At 37.2% G+C, this 17,570-nt stretch overlaps 1 protein-coding gene across 4 annotated transcripts in view; it reads right to left on the bottom strand.

The window, feature by feature from the left end:
- Positions 1–8,175: 8,175 nt before the first annotated feature.
- GSTCD (glutathione S-transferase C-terminal domain containing) overlaps positions 8,176–17,570 on the bottom strand; it is a 221,174-nt gene continuing 211,779 nt past the window's right edge. For 2 of the 4 annotated variants that reach the window (XM_074228759.1, XM_074228758.1), the window contains exons 11-13: positions 15,491–15,560; positions 8,691–8,809; positions 8,176–8,594 (exon numbers count right to left, since the gene is read on the bottom strand). In XM_074228759.1, coding sequence (XP_074084860.1) covers positions 8,541–8,594; positions 8,691–8,809; positions 15,491–15,560 — 243 coding nt within the window. In that variant the 3' untranslated portion in view covers positions 8,176–8,540. Of the gene's footprint in view, positions 8,810–15,490; positions 15,561–17,570 lie in introns of those variants that run through there. The other 2 variants (XM_074228760.1, XR_012476903.1) reach the window with 2 other exon arrangements.

The raw sequence follows: 17,570 nt of genomic DNA on the forward strand, positions 1-17,570 counted from the left end.
ATAGTGCCTTCTTTGATGAAGGCACAACTTGCTGGGAAGACCTTTCCCAACATCTCCTATGTCTCACAATTAATTCCAAAGTTCTTCAAAGAGACCTTGAGAGTGTTCTTATATCCCTTCTTCTGACCTTCATGTGAACACTTGCCTTGTGTAAGTTCTCTGTAAAATAACCTTTTAGTCAAACAATGTGGCCAGTCCATCAGAGTTGTGATCTCTGCAGTAGAGTTTGAATGCTGGCAATTAGCTTGAGAGAGGATATCAGTGTCTGGTCTTTTATTTTGCAAGATGATGTTCAGAATCTTTCTAACACAATTTAGAAGGAAATGATTCAGTTTCCTGACATGGTGTTGAAAGACTGTCATACCATAATAAGGTCACCACAACTGCTCTGTAGACCATCAGTTTGGTAGACAGCCTAATACCTTTTCACTCTCAGTTTCCTTCAGAGCCTCCAAAACAGTAAACTAACTCCAGCATATGTGTGTCAACTTCACCACTTACATGTATTCCTGGAAAGTATACTCCTAAGGTAAGTGAACTTATCCACAAGTATTCAGATTTTCTTTATTTGATAAAACTGATGGATCAGTGGATAGTGCCTGGTGGAAAACTCAACTAGCTGGTGGAGAACCTCATTTTTCTTGGTGTTTTCCCTCCTCCTCCCACTTTACAGCATATTTATTTATTTATTCATTAAAGAAAGATTTTATTTATTTTGCTTTACAATATTCCCCCCATTCTTGTTTCCCTCTCCCCACACCCCACAGAAGGCAGTCTGTTAGTCTTTACATTGTTTCCATGGTACATTGATCTCAGTTGAATGGGATGAGAAAGAAATCATATCCTTAAGGAAGAAAAATAAAGTATAAGATAGCAAAGTTACATAAGATAATGGGCTTTTCCCCCTAAATTGAAGGTAATAGTCTTTTGTCTTTGTTCAAACTCCACAATTCTTTCTCTGGATACAGATGGTATTCTCCATTGCAGATAGCCCAAAATTGTCCCTGGTTGTTGCACTGATGGAATGAGCAAGTCCATCAAGGTTGATCATTACCCCCACCCATGTTGCTGTTTATTTTTTCCTACTTATATATAAAGCTACAACATTCCTTTTTGTAAGATTTTGATTTCTGGGGCAGCTAGATGGTGTAGTGAATAGAGCATTGATCCTGGAGTCAAGAGGATCTGAGTTCAAATCCGGCCTCAGATACTTAATAATTACCTAGCTGTGTGACCTTGGGCAAGTCACTTAATCCCATTGCCTTGCAAAAACAACAAAATATTTTGAGTTCCAATTTTTTCTCACCCCCTCCCCAATTCTACAGGTAATCTGATATAGGTTATACAATCAAGTTAGTCCTATTTCTACACTAATCATGTTGTGAAAGAAGAATCAGAACAACAAAAGAAAAGAAAAAACCAAAAAGCCAAAAAAAAAAGTGAAAATAGTCTGCATTCAGACTCCATTAGTACTTTCTCTGGACGTTGATAGCATTTTTCATCATGCATCCTTTGGAATTGACTTGGATCATTGTATTGCTGAGAAGAGATAAGTCTATCATAGTTGATCATTGCACAAAGTTGCTCTTACTGTGTACAATATTCTCCTAGTTTTGTTCACTTAACTCAATATCAATCCATTAAGTCCAGGTTTTTCTGAAATTTGCCTACTCATCATTTCCTATGGCATAGAAATATTTCATTACATTCATATAACCACAACTTGTTCAGCCATTCCCCAATTGAAGGGCATCACTTCAATTTCCAATTCTTTGCCTCTACAAAAAGAGCTTTTATAAATATTTTTGTACATATGGATCCTTTTCCCTTTTTAATATATCTTTGGTATATAAAGTAGTGATATTGTTAGATCAAAGGGTTTTCTCAACTTTATAGCCCTTTGTTCTCAGTTCTAAATTGCTCTTCAGAATGGTTGGACCAATTCACAACTCCACTTAGTGTTGTTAGGCTAAATGTAGCAGAGAATTCATTCAAACTTTATTGCATCTCAGTCTCGGAGGTTGTATGGAGTGCACAATCATACATAAATTAAAAAGTTGGTATATTGACATACCATATGTGACATACCAACTATATGTCCACTTTGGTTTTGGCTAGTAGAACTTTTCAAGTTAAATAATTTACCATCAGTGTGGTAGCTAACTTTGATGCTGATCACATTCTGGTTGAAGATATCTGACAATACTGAAGAATATATCATGCTAAAAAGCATGGGAGCAAGCACACAGGCTTGTTTCACTCCACTGATGACTGGGAATGAACAGGAGCATTGTCCATCATCTAGTACTGAGACACTGGTATTGTCTTACATTACTCATGAACTTTGCCAGGCAAACCAAATTTTCCCATAATTTCCCACAAAACCTCACAACTGATAGTGTTAAGGGTCTTTGTTAGATCTACAAATGTTGTTTGCATACCACTGTTCTGCTCCTGACATTTTTTTTTTAGGTTTTTGCAAGGCAAATGGGATTAAGTGGCTTGCCCAAGGCCACACAGCTAGGTAATTATTAAGTGTCTAAGGCTGGATTTGAATTCAGGTACTCCTGACTCCAGGGATGGTGCTCTATCCACTGTGCCACCTAACTGCCCCTACACCTGACATTTCCCTTGTAATTGTCAAACTACAAGCACAATATTGACTGCCCTTTCTGAAGCCACACTAATTCTCAGGAGATGGTCATCTTCCAGGTGAACTATCAGCTTATTAAGAATTCTGGCAAGAATCTTTCCAGCAATGACTGAGAAACACTCCCTCCTCCACCTGTGATTGTCACAGAACAACTTGTTTTGTTTTTGTTTTTTTAGGTTTTTGCAAGGCAAATGGGGTTAAGTGGCTTGCCCAAGGCCACACAGCTAGGTAATTATTAAGTGTCTGAGACCGGATTTGAACCCAGGTACTCCTGACTCCAAGGCCGGTGCTTTATCCACTATGCCACCTAGCTGCCCCACAGGACAACTTCTTTGCCTTTCCTTTACAGAGATGGACATAGGAGGCCTGCTTGAACTCCTGGGGGAGGAGTAACTTCCTCTTGCCATATAATCTGGGTAATTTCAGTCAGCTTTTGTATGAATATTTCTGTTGGAAAAGAATCAGTACCAGATGTTTTGCTACATAAGTGGAGACCAATGGTATTCAAAATCTCTTCTTCAGTTGGAAGTATGGCAATAGAGGGATTGACTTCCTCCTGAAGTCATTGACTTCAGCATTGATGATGGTCTGTTGAGAACATTATGGAAGTGTTCAGTGCATTGTAATGTAACTGTCAAGCTACATTAAGTGAAGAAGAATTGCTTAAAATTGCCAGCCTCTCTTTCAGTTATCCAAATCCAGTGACAAGACAACTAGCCATAAATCAAGATGCAGTGAATGGTCTTGGTGTTTTTGATGTCTAATAAAGCTCTAAGTGTTCCACAGCATTTGGTTCAGCTACCTTCAAAGCTACTGGAACACATTGTTCTTATTTGCTCAATCCATTGGATGGGATAGGATGGGGGCGGGGAGGAGAGTCTTCACATGCTTGGGGTAGATATCCCCTCAATTCACCAGGAGTTTAAAGCCTATTGGTTACTCTCTAGCTGGCTTAGCTAAAATGGTATACTGGGATGTAGCTACTGTGCGTGCTATATCTTCTTGGAGCCACAGGTGAGAGCTAGGTGAAGGTGGATACCAAAGTGGATTAGCAGCCCTCATATCAGAGGTATTAATCCTCCCTGAAGACCATACCCACAGTACTGATGTTATCAATATTTTGCATCTATTTGTAGACACTGTGCAATAAACTTTCCCTCTCCTTTGACCTCATCCAGAGAGGCAGAGCCCACAAGTTAGAATCAATATCACAATTGAATATCCCAAAGGTTGAAAAGTCAAGAATCTTTCTAGGGAATAGCCCATTTCCACCTAGATGGTCAAATAGTCATCTACAATGTAAAAATTGGGGCATGAGTTTGCAACTGACTTGCTCTACAGAATGTTTACTCAGTTTTGGAATCAGAAGAAATGAGCTCAAATCATCTCATTTTCTGTGTCTTTGGGCAAATTATTTAATCTCTGCCTCAATTTCCTACAAAATTAAGTCTTTTCTAAGACCAAGCCTTTTCTAGCTCTAAATCTAAGACTGTTACCCTTAGAAATTCAAATCAACTTAGTATTTTCTAAAAGCAAATTGTATTTTGAATACATAGTCTGAGTAACTGAAAAGATTTTGGAGTTTTTTGAGGAGTAGGGGGTTGTTGTAAAATGCAGGGCAAGGATTGTTCTGTAGGCTGGATGGCTTCTCAGGCCATTTGATTGTGTTCTGTTAAGTTCTTGTTACTGTTATTCTTTTTTTTCTGTACCAAATGTAAAAATAATCAAGCAGCTGGGGATGAATAATTGTGTAAGTTCTTGCATTTTTTCACAAATATTTTCTTATATTTTCTTTCAAGATGCAATTTTACAATGCTTAGGGTTAGAGTATTTTTATTTCTTGATAGAGGTCAACCTTTTTTTCTCTCTACAGAGGAACACAGTTTGAATTTTGCAATAAAACTTGATGGGAAAATGGTACTTCCAACATAGAAATTTCAGTTTTTGGCAGCCCATTTATTCCATAAAGTTAAGGGAATTTGTAGGGAAAAGTGTATATATATATATATATATATATATATATATATATATATATATACACACACATAAAATCAGACTTCTCTGCTTAAGAGCTCTGTAAGAAAAAACTGTGAACAAAGTACTTTCAAGAAGTTAGAGGAACTACCAAGAACTAATTTAAAGATGATCAAAAAATATACTCCTGGTTTCTTGAGATTAAATGACTACTTGAGTTCCTCTCATGGCCTTTTGACTTTTGACTTTAATAAATTCAATTACTAAATCCAACAGGAATGGGTTGTTTACAATTGAAAGATGTTAAACAATTATATGCTCAGGTTGAGTCTTGAAGAGGTGATACTATCTGGATGGTATCACATTTGGTTCTTGAAGATAGCCTTTAATTATATAACAATACTCAAAGTGTATGGTGTTAAGACATTGGAATGTCAAATTGATAACCAGAGCCATAAACTAGCAATTCTGGTGCCTGACCAGATCAGGAGCATGAAAAGTGTAGTAACTAATATAATTTATATATAACTATATGTAGGCATACACACACACACACACACACACATGCTCACAGATGGCTACAATCAACAATGGTGGTAAATAGAGTGCTCTAGGTCTGAAGTCAAATCCTGTTCACATTTACTTGCTGCATGCTGGATGCTCTGAACAAGCCATTTTATCTCTACCTCAGTTTCCCCAAGTGTAAAATGGGGCTAAAAAGAGCATCTACTTCATATGATTATCATGAGTTATTTGTAAAGCAAATTATTACTTCACACAGCTGTTAGGAGGATCAAATGAGATATTAAGCATTTAGTTCTGCAAGTTGCTTTTGTCCTTTGTTTTTGAAAAGGACTATTGACATCATTGGTTCCAAACAAAGCTCCAAGTTCTCCACAGTGCCTGCTTCAGTCACCTTCATGGCCATTGGAACAAACTGTTTTCATCTGCTCACTCCATTCCCCACTCTTTTGCTGATGTGGCTTTATTGAGGTATGTATTGTGTATTGAGCTGTCCATGCTACAGCTTATCGGAGCTACAGGCGAGGGTTGAGTGCCTGGTGGATGCCCCAAAGGTGAATGTGCAGCCCTGAAGAGAGCTCAGCAAGTCCTCACACCAGAGGTGCTAGTTCTCCTTGAACACCATGTATACCATATACCGGCACATACTTAATACTTATTCTATTCCCATTCTCCCTTTTTACAATAGAGACCAGAATGCTTGTCACTGCATTCCAAGTAGGGAAGTCTATTTAAAAAACCAAATGAGGGGATCCTGAACTCTTAAGAATTAGAAATAAAATCAGAGGTCATTTAGTTTTCTGAAGTGCTTGGTGATCTCAAAGAAAGAGAAATGGAAATTGGAAGCTCTTAAGAGGCAAAGTTCTAAAATTGCAATTATTTGATGGGATGCCAAGATCATCAGAATACTTTTGTTGCTGGGTCAGAGCTCTGCCCATGCCCTCTATGGATAGGGGTGAGGCAAGATGACAAATTTTCACTCTTCATTTTCCAGACTTCATCCACATCATCATCCTATTATAACAGGACAGACATGTCACAGCAGAACAGTGGATAGATGACTGTTAGCTTACTTTTTATGTTATCATTTGGGCATTTTCCTGATGGGGCTTCAAGAGAGAACCGTTACTGGCTATAGGAGATGCTCGGTCTCAGCATCAGTCTATCTATAAACCATCTTCTGGGGTAGGTCTCATTCACTTATGAACTTATTTAACTTTGGTTTCAAAAAAAGGGTGAGATTTCTTGACCTTGTTGCCCGGTTTTTTCTTCTTAATAACCAAGGAAATTCATAGAATGAAAGTGGATGGGAGGAAAAGCCTATGGGATGGTTTTAAGCAGCCCAAATATGCGACTGTGATAAGTATCATAGGCCTACAATTGGAAGGGAATCTCATTAAACAGATAAGGAGACTGCATCTCAGGGAAGACATCAGAAACTAGAGTTGAAGTCCTGCAGGTTAACATATACATTTACATATATGTATACACACACCATATACCCACACATACACTCATATATATATATATATATATATATATATATATATATATATATATATATATATATATATAATTTGTAAAATATCAGGGGCAGGATTTGAACTCAGGTCTTCTGACTTCAATTAGGGCTCTTTTCACTTTGCTATGAATCTATTATCTGGATCTGGAAACAAAAGTTTATTTGGAAACCATGTGTTTATCAAATCACTTTGTAAGTGATCTTCAAAAAAAGTCATTTTTGAGATAGGTTATTTTGTCTTCAGTCAGGTAATAATATAATAAACCAGATAAAATTTGGATTGATTTATTTATTTTCTTCATTAAAGTTGGCAGCTTTCCTTAGAAACACATAGTAGGGTGGAAAAAGTGCTAGATTAGAGTCAGCATATCTGGGACATTAAAATCTTCAGTTTGCCACCAACTTCTTGGAAGACCTTGGACATGTCACTTCTTTAAATTTCTAAGAGTCTGTTTCTTGTTATGTAAAATGAGAGTTTGACTCGGTGATCTCTAGAGTCCCTTTTTATTCTAATGAATATCAGGAAGGCTTTGAAAATTAATTTTTTATGTGCAAGAAAAAAACCAAGTCTGTTTTGTTCACTATAGAACTCCCCCCGCCCACACACACACACACACACAAAAACACACACACAGCCCATCCCTAAAGAGGAAAAAAAAAGATTGAAAGGTCAATGAAGTTACTCTTATCTAAAAGTGAACTATTGCACTAGCAAGAGTCTGGAGAATTTAGCAGCATGAAGGGAGGGGAGGGATATACTCTCTGTTCCTAAACCATGGTTAATGGAAAAAAATGGAAGGGATACAGTGATTAGAATTAGTAAGAACAGTTTCCTAAATACACAAAAATATGCCCAGGAAAACAATAAAACTGCCATTGCTATCTGGCCATAAAAGATAATAATGGAAATGCTAAGTTATATAATGACAGAATTAATGCAACTAAATCAATAATTCTTCTCTTCATAAATCTTTCTCTTCTGAAGTAGTGAATTCATGTCATGATTAATATCTTACAATTAAGTCTTAATCAAAGTCAAGTCCTATGTTGGAAAATTTGCACAGATAGCACACTCACAAACACACATACACATATACATCCTGCTATCTTTCTATGGAGAGATTGTCATGCTGAAATGATATGAATTAAATTACATAAAATATTTTAAAAGCAGTGAAGGCAGTGTGGCAGTCTGGAGAAGGAGCAGTATCAAGGATCATAAAGAGTACAATCTGACTGTGTAGCCTTGGGCATGCTATTGAACTTTAGTGCTAGAGGCCCTCCTAAAGACCTTAAATGAAGAGCCAGTGCCCATCTGCATTGGCAGATGGAGATTTCTCACTAGAATTAATCAATGATAGCAAGGGGAGAGAGAGAGAGAGAGAGAGAGAGAGAGAGAGAGAGAGAGAGAGAGAGAGAATAGAGGTATTTTCTCTACCAAATTATACTCGAGTCATTATACCTAAAAGTTCTAAATAAATCACCCAAAAATCTCAAAACATATGATTAAAAAAATTTTATAGAGGAAGTAAAATTGTTTACAAAACAAAAGATTAGCTTTTGTTAAAGGCCCAGCTTTAGTTTCCAGGTAGAGAATGACTCTTTAAAAGGACAACTCTTTAAAAGAAGGCACAAAGTGTTTTGAGCAGAAGTCAGATGAGCAATGCCAGGAGGAAAACATTTGTGCTGAGGAGGAAATCATCCCTTCGGTCAAAGGACAGTGCTCTTTGGAACACAGCTGAGTGAACATTCCTTGGTGGGAGGCTGGAGCTGCTGGGGGTCTCACCAGGAGAACCAGCAGCTGCCTCCCGCATGCCATGAAGCAGGACTTTTAATGCTCTGCAGGAAGCCTGGCTTTGCAGATTTCTCTCAATGCTCTCTTTTCCAAAGGGGGATGGGTTTGAGATTGTCCATGGGGACTTCCTAGATTGATCAGGAGACTCCTAATTACTGGGTTTTGATTATATTGACAAAAAAATCAAATGGAAATAGTATTCTGGCCTAAACAGGGATACCTACTATCATGTTATTTTTTGGAGAGCAACTTTCAGGCTCCATGGAAATCACTTGGACAGAATAACCATGCTCTTCTGCAGCCCAGGCCCGATCCAGATCCACAAGGCACATACACTGCTTACCTGAAACATAACAAAAAAGTGTCATGAGAAACCCTTCTCCAAAGACATGGTAGAAAAGTCAATAGAATTTGATATTATTCCCCAAATCCTGAATTGGGAGGACAGGAGAGAGGGATACAGATGCCATTTTCCAAAAAAGTTCTTCTGTCTGGTCCCTTTCCTGTTTAAATGCAGAGGGAGACTACCGCAGAGTAATTGTTTTTGAAAGATTTATCTTTGATGTCAACTTTTGCTTGTTTAAAAGAACAGGGCTATGTTAACATTTTAAAAGCACCAATAATGTTAGCTTTGCTATTTTTAAGGTATCATCTTCATTCATACTTTTTAAAAAATTACATATATAATATATAATATATAATATACATTAATTTCCTTCTGCAATCCCTTGAAGTTAACACTGTGAAATATAATCAAATTCTTCTACTGTCTATAAGATTGATCTTAAAGAGATTCAAAGTAATTAAGACATTCTAAAAGATATTCTGCTTCATAGATTTAAGTTATATATTCACAGCCTTAAAGCTGAAAAGGTTTTTAGAAAGCTGAATCCAACCCTTTTGTTTATAGATTAGGAAACAGAGGCAGTGATTTTCCCAGGGTCACACAATTACTATGTGTCTGAGGCAAGATCTGAACTCTGGTCTTCTTGATCAAGTCCAGAACTTTATTCACTCCAAATAACACTAATATAGTAAGTCATAAAGTACAGAGGGAACACACACAGAATAAATCCCATGTAAAAAGAAGATTTAGAGATTAAAAAGGCCATGATTACTTCCTTTATAGACTCAGATGTCTTCAGGATGAGACTGAAACTCCCCCCAGAACTTAGGTTTTCACCCAAGAATATTCCACCTTCTTGTCCGCCCCCTTCTACCATTACTGAGTTATTTACAGGGGCTTCCATTTGGGGAAAGGCCCAGTTCAGTCACATTTGATTCCATTCCTGGTTGTGTTTCTGACTTTTTGGACTCATGGCCCTCCCCATCTAATCTCCAATTTTACCCATCTATAAATTGAGTGCCATCCTCAGTGGTACTTGGTTCTCTGCAAGTCTGATTTAACTTAAGACTTTTAAATAAGAATACTTCATAAAAACCAGACATTGATATTTATTGAGCACCCATTATAAACTGTTGAAACAAAGAAGTTGATGAGGCTATAACCAAGAATTCTGATATCCGTGACCTTTTAGAGGTCTCTCAAGCACTAAACTACATTTCCTCCATCATAGTAGATGGTACTTCTTCCCTTCAAGACTAACCTAAGCTTAGGGATTAGTGTGTTCTTTCAGGTCATCTCAGAGGATTTTGTTTTCCTATATTCTAAGGAATATAACTGATGATTTAAAAAAAAAACCTAACATGTTCAAATAAATCTTTATCCTCTTCAAAATAGTACCTTTGAGATGCTGGCAATGTACAGCATTTTGTGGAACCCTTTTTTTGGAAATTATCTTCAATGTCTATAGAAGAACCAGTTCCCTTTTATGTCTTGACTTCTTCCTTTAGAACAGAAGCTCCCTGAAGGCAAGAGTTGTGTTGTTTTTTTTTTTTTGTTTTTTGTTTTCCTCCTGTGCATGCTAACGATATCCTCAACATTTAGCATAGTTCCCAAGTGCTTAATAAAAAAAGTTTGTTACTTTTCCTTCTAGTTCCAAAAGATAATAAAAAAAAATTTTAAAGGTCTATATTGGAAGAATTCTGATCTGGTAATTATTAAAAAAAGAAAAAATAGCAACAGCATTGGGGTCAGAGGTCATGTTTCAGTGTCTGTCATTATTACCTTTGGGAAACTGGACAACCCACAACTTCCCTGAGTTTTGTTACTAGCTTTGACCTTATCCCTCTGGAAGCCTTTCTAGTTTGGAATCCACAGAACCACTTCAGGTGGATCTATGATATTTCATGTAACACATTTTTATTTAAAAAAAAATCTGATTTTAAGAAGATTTACTGTAAGCAGAAAAGCTGCCACGCCCCTCCAAGAGAGCTGTACTCAACTTTCATCCCAAAAGCTCAGAAACCAGACTGGCAAGTCAAGCAGTCAAATTCCTTTCTTTGGATATCTCCAAACGTGTTTTCAGAAGTGGCATGTAGAAAAAAAGAAAACAAAACAAGTGGTTTTAGGGTTTTTTTAAGTGGTTGTTTTTTTTAAATCTTCAAACTGATGTAAGTTCAAATTATATATTATCTTCTTGGAAAAAATGTTGCTGGCTACACTGAAATTTATCCGATTTTTTTTTGGGGGGGGGTTGAAATAAACTATTTCAGCTGCAGTGGTTTTTGTTGATTAAAAAGAATTTTTATAAAACCTCTGAAAACTCAAGGAAAAGTAGAATATGTACACTTTAGTCTGCTAAAATTTCCTCACTTTTTCTTCAGAGGATAAGCATGAAAATGCAACTAAAAGCATCTGTTCAGGGTCAAGAGAAGAAGCAAAACAACAATGCATCAGTATAAAGCTAGATTTGGTCTTACTTCTATATCAGTTTTTGAAGAAAAAAAATCAACCCATTAACCATTTAAACAATTTCAAAAGTGAAGACAGATGGTTGCAATAGCAAAGAAGAAGCCTAACCACAAAAACAATGGACATTTAGGGGTAAACTGGAGGTGGCAATAAGTTTTGGGTTTGCTTTTTTTCCCCCTCTCCATGAAAATGCACACTTAAGGAAGCAGGGCATGAAAATTGTACATTTTGTACAGTTAAAAAAAATCCCAGAACATAACAAAAAAAAATTATTTGTGACTGAAGTAAAGGAAATGTCACATAAAAGGTCAAATCCCATTTCTATCCATCTCATCTCTGTAGGCACAGCTGAATATCTGTCAGATTTTAATCTGTTTTTTAAAAAATAATATTTTATTGACATCTTTTTAATTTTTTAAATCACCAAAATTTCTCCTAGCACCCCCCCCACAGATAGCAATCCTATAAAACAAAAATTTAAAGGAAAAAGAAAGAAAAAATCAGCAAAACTGATCAATACATTCCAGAAGTCTGAAAATAGAAGCAATGCAGCACCTTGGACCTTTCACCTCTGGAGTGACAATTAATTAACATTTATTAGATGCTAAGTAAGGCAGAAAACAATCCCCTGTTCTCAATGAGCTGGTAGGTTAATGGAAGAGATAACTTGGAAACAAAATATATACAGGATAAATTGGAAATCCTCAACATAAGGAAGGCATGGCATTAAGGGGTATTGTGAAAATTTTCCTATATAAGTGGATTTCAACAAGGGAAGTCAGGAGAGCATCCAGATCTGCAGGACAGCCACTGAAAAGGAAGTCAGTGTGACTACCCTGGAGAGAACATGGAAGTGAGTAAAGTGCAAAAAGACTGGAAAATTGGGACGAGGCTGTTAAGAGAAGTCATGAAGGGCACTAGAAAATTTTATATTTGATTCTGGAGGTAATAGAGAATTGTTAGGGCTTATTAAATAGAGAGAGGTGTGGTGTGGTGATGAAGTCAGACCTGTACTTTAGGAGGAAAGCTGAATGGAGGATGGACCACCTTGGGGAGAGACTTGTGATGAGATCAACCAGCAATCTACTGCATTAGTCCAGACATCTTGTGTGCCTCCTGAAGGAAAGCAGCAAGGGGCAGGGAGGCTTCCTGATTTCCTGCCTTCCTCTGAAAACCTCTTTGCATCTACGCCTTGTCGATTCCCTTAAGGGAAGATTATGGAGGTGCCAAAGCAACTTCCATTCAGGCCAGGATGGTCCAGAACATCTTCCCAACCAGGATGTCAGGTCTTCCCTTTCCTGGTAAGCCTGTCCTTGAAGGAAGTCAAAGGGGAACAGGACATCCATTTCCCACTTCATAGTTCCCCACCCAATCCCTAGCCTTCAGAAGGGATGATTTTGTGCATTTGTCTTGCATTGCACTTGCATTTCTAGACCAATCTCCAGCTTCCTCTGGGATGAACAGCCTCACCCCGGTCAAACTCTACACATCCTAGTGATTCTGAATTCGTGTAGATTCAATATCCAAATCTCGTTCCCCATCCCTCACAACCCAATTCCTTATTCCTCTTCACCTCATCCTTCTCATAACCAAAGTTTCAACCAAATGCTATCCAGTCCTACACTGTGGTCCCTGGAATGTCTTATTTCATCAATCCAACCAACATTTAGTAAGGGCAAAACCTAGTTCTGACCTCCAGCAACAGATTCCCTGGCCACCCTTTCTAGTACTGGTTGCACTTTCATACATTGCCCTTGGCTCAATGGCCAAAGTGGAGAAGCTGGAATACTCTGTGCTCTCCATTTCCAGGCTTTTCTGCTTCCTTTTTTACTCAGTAACTTCTCTTCCTTTGTAATTCATGCAACTCATATCTACCATCCAATCAAAATCCTTGTAGCTCTTGTTACAGACCCTCAGGTCACTCCCCTTCCTTGCTCAGTGAGTTAACTTTTCTGTCCTCCTCAATTCATGCTCTCTTAATTCAACATTCACACTGAGTCACCCCCAAACACTCTTACTCAGTTCCTCAACCTTTGCATCTCCCATGAGCTATTCCTCCTCTCACTTCCACCATACCCAAAGAAAATCCTAAACTCAATCACTCACAATTTCATCACTCATCTCCCATGTTCACAAATTCCTCAATCCCCTTATTGTAACATAATCCATTGGTTTTCTCCCTCCGCCTTTCCTCACCAAATCCTATTCTGTATTCACTTCCAGTCCCTTTACCCCTCAGTTTTTTCCTAGACCATCTCCCCTGTACTAGTCAACTTTTTGTCTTTTCCCCATATTGAACTCTTGGTGAACCAATTCACCTTTATACAATCCTGAATCCCTGACCCCTTAAGATATCATTGATTGCACCTTGCCAAGGGTGCTCCTACACTCTGCTCCTATACTCATCTTGCTGAATCTAGGAGAAAAAGCATCTAACCAAATAACCAAGCCAACTTCTTATTTGCTACACAACTCAACTGGGTTCTCAGTTGAAGCTAGGTAGTAATCTTAGTAGCTCTTCCAAACCTCTCCATCCATTCTCAGGTCTTCCATGATTTCACTATCCCCCCAATGTTCTCAGTTGCTATGATCTCTGATCTCTTCTCACTGAGATGCTGTCCACCACTCTCCTCCTCCATCTTTTCTCACATGAAGAGGTCATTCCTTTTAATTGCCTCCTTTCTTTCTCTCCAAGCACAGCACTGTTTACACATGCGTAACATTTCTCAGGTGCACTCTTTCTCTCTCTCTCTCTCCTCCTGAGGAGAGAAGCATGGAGAGAGTCCTGAAACCAGTGTCAAGAGAAGACCCAAGTCCAAATTTGCCTTTAGAGTCTTACCAGCTTTACTGAATACAGGGGATAACAACATGACCTCTCACAGTTGTGAGGATTAAGAGACATTTGTAAAGCCTTAACATAACTCCTGCTCCATAAATAAGCTTAATAAATGCTTGTTTACTTTCCTTTCCTTTTCTAAGGAAGTAGGGAACCCTTTAATCATTGAATTCAAATTTCTGAATGAGGGGAAAAAAGCTGCCTCATCTGTTGTTATTTCTGAGAAGCCACTGTCATTCCTTTCCCATCACTGTTTACCATTGATTTGATCAGGATCCATCCCATTTTCTCTTTCTCTTCTTCCACACCCCCTCCCCCTCCTTTGATGTACCCTGCCATTCAAGCAGCTTTGGTCTTCCCCAAAATACCAATTTACCCAAAGACAAGACATTGTAAGGTCTAGTCCATTTTGTTTTAGGTCTGTTCCTCTACCACTACATCTTCAATTAAATTCCTTTCATATCTGCTTTTTTTGCATATTTAAAATCTTTTTAAAAAAGTTGCTCTGTTCTAATTTTGTTGTTGTTTTTAACCTTCTAGGTATTTTTCTCTCCCAAGTTTATTTTCCTTTTATTCTTAGGAGACTATATTTTGATAATTGCTTGAGTCTTTGTTATTTGCTTTATTTTTTTTTATTTAACCTTTATTTATTTAACCTTTCCTGTACTTCTTTTTTTGCAGTGTTTGCAAAGTAAATGATATTTTTTTTTGGTAGGAATAACTTAAAAGCCAATTTCACTGTAAGTCCATCTTTTTTCAATGATTAGGTTCAGATTTGCAAGGTATATCATCTTGTTTATGTTGTAACTTGAACTCCTTTGCCCTTCCAAACATGTAATTTCATTTCTTTTTGTGGTTTCTGGAGGGTGTGCAACAGTCGAGTCATTTGAATTTCCTTTCCTTTACATTTGAAGGTCTTTCTCCTGATCACTTGCAGAATTTGTTGTTTTTAGCTGGAATTCATATTGGAATGAGATAATGCATATAAAGGGCATTACAAACTATAGATGTCTAATAGATGCCAGCTAGTATTATCTTTTCTTTTTTTTTCTTTAAATCCATGTACTTAACTACATAGATGTCCTCATCATTACTCTCTTCTTTAGTGTTCTTGGAGTGATCTTCAAGTTCAGTCATATAGGTGACAAAGAAATGAATTGTTATTGAATAGATAAAAACTAATACAAATGTTTGCTCATTACTAATTCAGGATTTTTAAAAAGATTGAAACTTAAAAAGGCTTATAAAGGGTGAAAAAATGGCTTAACTACAATAGATTCTTTCTGGACCCATCTTTCCTGCATTAGTGAGTTAGATATCACCGAGCCAGCTGTGTCTAAGTTTCACACCAGCTGGTCTATGGAAGCACATACCGATTAGTCTGCGCTCTAGAGGTAGCTGGACAGCTGTTTGATCTGCAAATCTGCAAAGAGTCATGTGTTCCTAAAAGAAAAAAAAACAAAATAAAGCTTTATTTAAGGATACTGTTTGGGAGAATTTTTTTTTTTATTTCTACTTAATAGTAAAACAAGAGGCAGCATGGCATAATGGAAAGAGCTGGCCTTGAAGCCAAGACCTGAGTTCCAGTCCCATCTTGGACATCTGCTGGATCTTTGATTCTGGGGAAGGTCTCTAACTTCTCTGGGTTTCTAGGTATCTTTTTTGACTTTAAATTATAGAGAAGGTGCTGAGAACATTGGGAGTGTCTTCAATTTGGAGTTTCCTATACCAGTGAAATTATAGGTTGAGTCTTTGTCCCTGAATAGTAAGGATATATCTTTCCACTCCAGATCTCCCTTTGCTATTGACCATAACAGAAAGTTTATGCTTTTTTAAAATGAAGAAAGTGTTTTCTTTTTTCTTTTAAATTAAGATTTCTGAAAAGTGCCAATTTCTTGAGATAAGTGCTCAGTTATGTTTTCTTCCAGGCGATTGATCTTCAGGGGTATTTAAAATTAATAAAAAACTATCTTCTAGTCCATTTTTCTTACCCTTTGGCTACTGACCAAAATCTGACACCCAAATGAAAACTTTGTGCAATCAAGAACTGATCTTAGTTGCAACAATATTCCAGGAATACCTCAGATACAATGGTTTTTCCCCCTTGAGAAAATGTTTTCTTTGAATACCAGTAATGATAATAGCTTACATTTTCTAACACTTATTACAAAGCACTTTTACATACATTTTCTCAATTTATCTGCACAGTAAGGTAGATAGTGCAAGTATCATTATCTTCATTTTGTAATTAAATCAAGTGAAACTCAAAGAGCTTAAAAGACTTGCCCATCATACCATGGTTTCTAAGTGTCTAGGGGATTGTATCAGTCCAAGTCTCCTGCCTCCAAGTCCAATTCTTTCTACTAGACCACAGAGTAGCAACAAAATTCCACGCAAAAGGTGTTCAGGGATTTTACCCAATGATTGGGGGGAAAGGCAGAATTGGTAGATAATCTAGTCTTAGTTATTCCAGTCCTCAGGGATCTCTACCTGACAGCTTAATCACTGCTATATTCTCTGTTGCTTTGTCCCTTCCTTCCACCCACCCACTAATTTAGTGAAGATATATAATTAACTCTCATTTTTCTCTTGTACCCTAAAACTTTATGTAAGTATTTCTGTATCTTACAGAAAAAGAAGCTAATAGAAAGGCTGGAAATTATTTTCTACTGTGAAAAACTGAGTGTTTCCCCTCAGTGACATATTGTAGAAGGCTTTTGGTTGCTGAAGGAGTAGGAACTTTCAGAGGCAAAAGGCAACTTAACCATTTTGTCAAGCACTCTTAATTTATGTGTGTCCAGGGCCTGCAGAGGCAAAAGAAGGACAAATGAAATGAATGCTATGTTACAAACTGTTTTAGGTAGGCCAGTGACATTTTACAAGAGCACACCACTTTCCCATCTACCAGTTAGGATCATTTGTCATTTGAGATCCTCATTCATTAAGTGCAGGATCTCCTAATGAGGAAATTAAAGCAATTATCAATAATTTTTGGGAATATACAGTGAACTCTAAGAAAATAGAAGATATTTTTCTGGATTTTCATCTAATTAAAAAATAAAGGTGAACTAGAAAAATGATTATAAGGAATTCGTGTAAATTAGGTCTGAAAGATTTGTTTCTTTTTAAAGCTAATTGGAGAAAAGAGGACAATCAAAGAGAAGGGCTAGATGCTCAGGAAGGACAGGAAGCTGATTATTGGATGTCGAGGGAAGTCAGAACTCTTCAGTTTTTTTTTCTTTGATGGAGGATAATTTTTGGAAAGGAAGGGACAGAACAGAAATGACTAATAGCAAGTTAAGACTAAAGGTAAATGAAGAGAAAGTACTTAGTTACTCTTAATGAGTTCAAGCTGTTAGAACCTAACATTTCAGCATTTAGCAAGTGATATCTCTATTGATCTATCTGTCTATCAAAATAACTGACTGGCATGAGTGAACCAACCCTTCAATG

Source organism: Macrotis lagotis, chromosome 3 (genome assembly GCF_037893015.1).
Source record: "Macrotis lagotis isolate mMagLag1 chromosome 3, bilby.v1.9.chrom.fasta, whole genome shotgun sequence".
In the NCBI taxonomy this organism is placed as follows: Eukaryota; Metazoa; Chordata; class Mammalia; order Peramelemorphia; family Peramelidae; genus Macrotis; species Macrotis lagotis.